The sequence below is a fragment of the Terrapene carolina genome, unplaced genomic scaffold, assembly GCF_002925995.2.
Source record: "Terrapene carolina triunguis isolate 2854851 unplaced genomic scaffold, T_m_triunguis-2.0 Scaffold211, whole genome shotgun sequence".
Lineage (NCBI taxonomy): Eukaryota > Metazoa > Chordata > Testudines > Emydidae > Terrapene > Terrapene triunguis.
In genome coordinates this window covers 12,218,284-12,222,958 of record NW_020664562.1, presented here as the reverse complement: position 1 = coordinate 12,222,958, position 4,675 = coordinate 12,218,284, and the positions used below count along the sequence as shown (strand labels likewise).

General features: G+C 34.7%; 1 protein-coding gene across 2 annotated transcripts in view; it reads right to left on the bottom strand.

Annotated features, from left to right (window-relative positions):
* Window positions 1-1,233, bottom strand: part of NEK7 (NIMA related kinase 7) — a 113,695-nt gene extending 112,462 nt beyond the window's left edge. For both annotated transcript variants that reach the window (XM_029912432.1, XM_029912433.1), the window contains exon 1: window positions 1,151-1,233. In XM_029912432.1, coding sequence (XP_029768292.1) covers window positions 1,151-1,207 — 57 coding nt within the window. In that variant the 5' untranslated portion in view covers window positions 1,208-1,233. The remainder of the gene's footprint in view (window positions 1-1,150) is intronic.
* Window positions 1,234-4,675: the final 3,442 nt, after the last annotated feature.

Here is a 4,675-nt window from a genome sequence, read left to right as displayed (position 1 = left end):
TTTATTTTAGCCTCAAAGCTGCTCCAATGCAGGCACTGGAACAAGGAAAGCTCTACTAAAATACAATACTGAGTACAGAAATGAAGACTTGGCAAAAATCTTACTTATATTGTCAAAAACTTCAGAACAAACACATGTTGCCACATCACCTTTATTATTCAGGCTAATGCTTGAAGCAAACAAACAGAAGATTACCAGTTATGGTCCTGGTCCTGCAAAGAATTACCCAATTGTTTAACTTTACTATGACGATTTCTACTGACTTACATGTAACTCCTCACAGTGCATAAAGCAAAGCACCTTTATAAGTTTTTGCAAGATCAGAGCTTAGAGTGCTGCTTTCCAAAGGTTTTTAAATAAATGTTATTAACAGAAGCAACATTTTTAGAAGAATGTTAATAAGCAGTATGCCAACTTTATCTATTGCCTGATAATCTTACCTTTGTTTTGAGTCATACCATCAAATCCAACTGCAAGGGTGGCTAAATTTCCCTCACATCCCTTGCCCATTTTCAACAAGGGAAGGCACTAACCCACATGAGATCACCAGCGGGGAGCAATCTGAAATAAATCTGGCAACTCTGCTATAATTTGGAAATATATAGTGCTTAGCAGCTTGATACCTCATAGGAAAACAATTACTTTCATGTTTGCCTCTCACCTCTACTCTCCGACTTTTCCCAGTTGGTGACGCAGTAGGAGGCAAAAAAGAAAGCAGCTTTTTTCTGTGAACTATGGGGCTGATATTTTGAAATTCAATGACTAACTAATGCGATATTACATTTCTTTATGGCTTTTTTTTCCTCCATAAATGCCTTGAGACAGAAAAATCCAAATTAAACAATCCAATATCCAAAGACACTTGATCTCATAACATTTCATCTGATTTATTAACCACTGATGACTAGTTATGTGATTCCACACAAGTAACTCGATTAAAATAATCAACTATTACCTTGAATACCATACTGAATCCATTAAATGCAGTAAAAACCTACCCGCTTGGAATGGCATTGAATAATGGAGAAGAAAAAGTATTCTAATATCAACAATAACCTTTTGGAATTCGTTCTGTTCGTTAATTTTAACATGTTCTTCCATTTACTAAATCCATTTATTTCTGCTCTTGATGACTAGTAAAATAAAGTACCTGTGGTTGAAACTGTGGAACAGGAGTCCCTTGCACGCCTTGTGACTGTTCATCCATTGTATCAAACAGAGCTTTTTATGTTCTGCAAAAATAACATATGTATATTCATTAAATTGCAATTTAGTTAATGTTTATAGTCACTGTACCACTTACTTCTGTGCTTCAATTATAATAATGGAATTAAATTATTTTACTGAACTGCAGTACACAATGAATTCAGTGCTAGAAGAATTTTCTAATTTGGATGCTTGACTTTGCAACCATTAAAACATTTTAGCCCTTTTTCTGAGGGTAAGGAGATTCCCTAGTTTTTGTTTTAAAGGATCACTTTAAAAAAAAAAAATAAGAGGAAGAAATTCCATCACGTATTCCCCACCCCAACCACATAAGTCATCAGCAGAGTTTAAACCTCGGACTGTCAGATCCATACCACAAACGACCTGAGCTACACAAGTGACTCCATCAGACAAAGGCAGTAATACCCCATCATTCTCTATGTGCACCAGCCACTAAAAGTAGATATGACACATACTTTGCCAAGTGGTAGCACAAGTACTTGCTAGAAAGACGGAGTATCTTGGCTCTGGGACAGGAGTGTGATAGAGTGGCTAAAATGGGATAGAGTTAGGACTTCTGGGTGCTATTTGTTGTTTACATAATATTCACTCATTTCTGAATTTCATGGAAATAGTGTCATTGTAGAGACACTATAGTCAAACATGTACATTTACTATTCTAACAGGCTGTTTGGTTAAGAGGGTGAACCTTAGATCTGCCATATTAGGGGCCTGAATTTTATTCCCAGCTATGCAAACCTCTCACATCCTGTTACCACATCTGTAAAATGCAAACAAGAATGCTTGCCTGCATCCTAAGATAGGGGTATGAGATCTTGATTAATACGAAGAGTGCAAACAGCGCACAATTGTTAACAATGAAGGACAGGAAGGAGTGGATTTTAAAACTCAGTATGTCTTGGTTCACAGCCAAATGAACCCTTACCAAGGCAAAATGGTATCTCATTAAGGGAAAGCACCTGAAGCATCTGTTTTGCCTATGTCTTGTGGAGCTCTATCTCTGTCCATATTGTATGATGTAGAAGGTTCATTAGCGCCTTGGAGTATATACAATGCAGTTGGAACATTCATATAATTAAGAGACAGGAGGTGAACATGTTCTAATGCACATGGATAGAAAGGCATTTTCAGAAGCTTGTAACTTGGCCAAATCTGGAAGGATTTTCATAGGAACAGCAAAAGTCACTTCTCTTTCACTTCAGAACCGTTCCTTTCCCAAATTTCAAGTTCCTACTACAAACCATGGAAGCACTAAAGTTGTTTTGTAAAAACTCATCTAGAGAGTGTTTTAACATTGGGAAATCTTCTTGCTTGTCCCCCTCACTAATCTAATTCTGGAAAACGCCAGAATCATTTTTGCTCAAATCTTTAAAAAAAATTCAAATCAAGACAGAAAAATCATGGAAAATTTCAGTACAAATAGCTTAAGCTAAGGCAACAGAAAACCGAGGCTTACAATGGAAAGAGGTAGGCAGTCTTAACCAAAGGTATCACCTATAATATACTGCATATATCAGTTTTCTATCAGAGGAGACAGTTGCAGTGAAGTCTTATTTATGTAAGCATACTTCTCAAAGATTTAAAAACACTATACACTTTAATGTTGTAACTTCATCTTTAGACACCCAAGCTAATTGTGTGTTTCAAGTTATTTTTTCCCATGAACAAGTTTTACATTGTATGGTGGTCATTTTATTATCTGGATGTTTTAATAAATTTGACTAGGCCAGAAGAAAGGGCTCTTTGTCTAGAAAGAATAACCTCCAGGCACAGTAAAATATAAATAGGAATACAATAATAAATAACTTTAATTAAGTTATTTATCCTTGAATTAAGCTTAATAAATACCAAGAAAATCTTGCTAAGTAAAAACAGTTTTCTTCACCTAACCCACCTACTGACTAAAACAACCGTTGAAACACAGATTATAAAATGTATTGCCTCCAAACTAAAAAATCCATTGAAGAAAACTTGCCAGGAATTTTATAGACAATTTGGAAAAAAAAAACAAAAAAAAAACAGTACAATAAAAATAAATCCTAAATAAAAAAACAAAAAGGGGGAAAATTAAAAAAAAAAAAAAAAAAAATCCACCTCTCTTTCAATCTCAAATATTACAGAAAAGGTCTAACAAATAGCTAATATTCACAGCTGCGTAATCCTCCTTAAAGGACTGCACATCATGATGATAAGGTTAGGAAGAAATTTAAAAAAAAATTCTCACAGTGATAATACAACAGCAGCTTTACAGGATGTAAAAATAGTCCAATACACTATTCTTCTAGAAGTACTATATATTAACCTTGCACATATTGATACATTAAAAATAATCCATAAGATCAAGCTTGCTGACTAATATATACATGCTCACTAGCATATATAATATGTATGCATTAAGCACCAACATTATGCTATATCATTGTTACAATATTTGTGCTTAAACTAGCCTACACCATAATCCTGTTCACTTATGCTAAGTATAGCATAATACTTTGAAGTTGCTGACGTAAGTATTTGGCATAAGAAAATAGGGAACTTGTCAAAATCAAGACATATTTGTTCTATGTATTAGGTCTGGTCTACACACAGACCTATGTCAGTATAATTATGTCACTCAAGAGTGTGAAAAATCCACACCCCTGAGCAACGTAGTTATACCAACCTAAACCCCGTGCAGCATGTTAAGTGTAGACTTGCCCTTAGTACAAGCAAGGGAAGTACCTTCATGGACCAGTACCTGGAATGCTAGAATCCAAAGCAAAGAACAGAACAAATTACTGAACTGAAACAAACAGATGGGTTGGATTTTAGTGACGTGTAAAGAGACGTATAAATTGTAAAATCATCATATAAATAATATCAGCTGAAATGTGCAACTTTGGGAGCACACCTTCCACATAAGGTGGATGTAACATCGCTGTATGAGATGATTTAGTGGAGTCTGATATCGTATAGAACAATTTCCCTGTACTATATTATTATTGGCTTCGAGCAATAAACCTGACTGACACTTGTTATTTGGCCTCTTGACTATATTTCATAATGAAAGAAGTGTGATCAAGCAGCTGACTAAACAATTTATCAACAAGCTTGAAAATCTGTATCAAGAAGAAACATGTAAGAACAAACGTACAGATCAGGATCCATGCAAAAGTAACAAAATAATGGATTATAGTTAGCTAGTTATAATTTTCTCAGTTACCATTTTAAAGGCTTAACTCATGTAGCTTTGACACACAATCAGACGCCGAAGTACTTGCCTCAAACATTTTAGTTGGCGGGAATAAGAGACTTTTCTACAAATTATTATAAAAATCAGACCACAAATGTAACTTAAAAACATCTTCCCATTTAAAAGAAGTGGGAACAACCAAAGGTATGTATGTCAAATGATCGTATATTTTCAAAACAATTTCCTTATCTAAAGTTTGAAAAGTTTGGTTTTCCT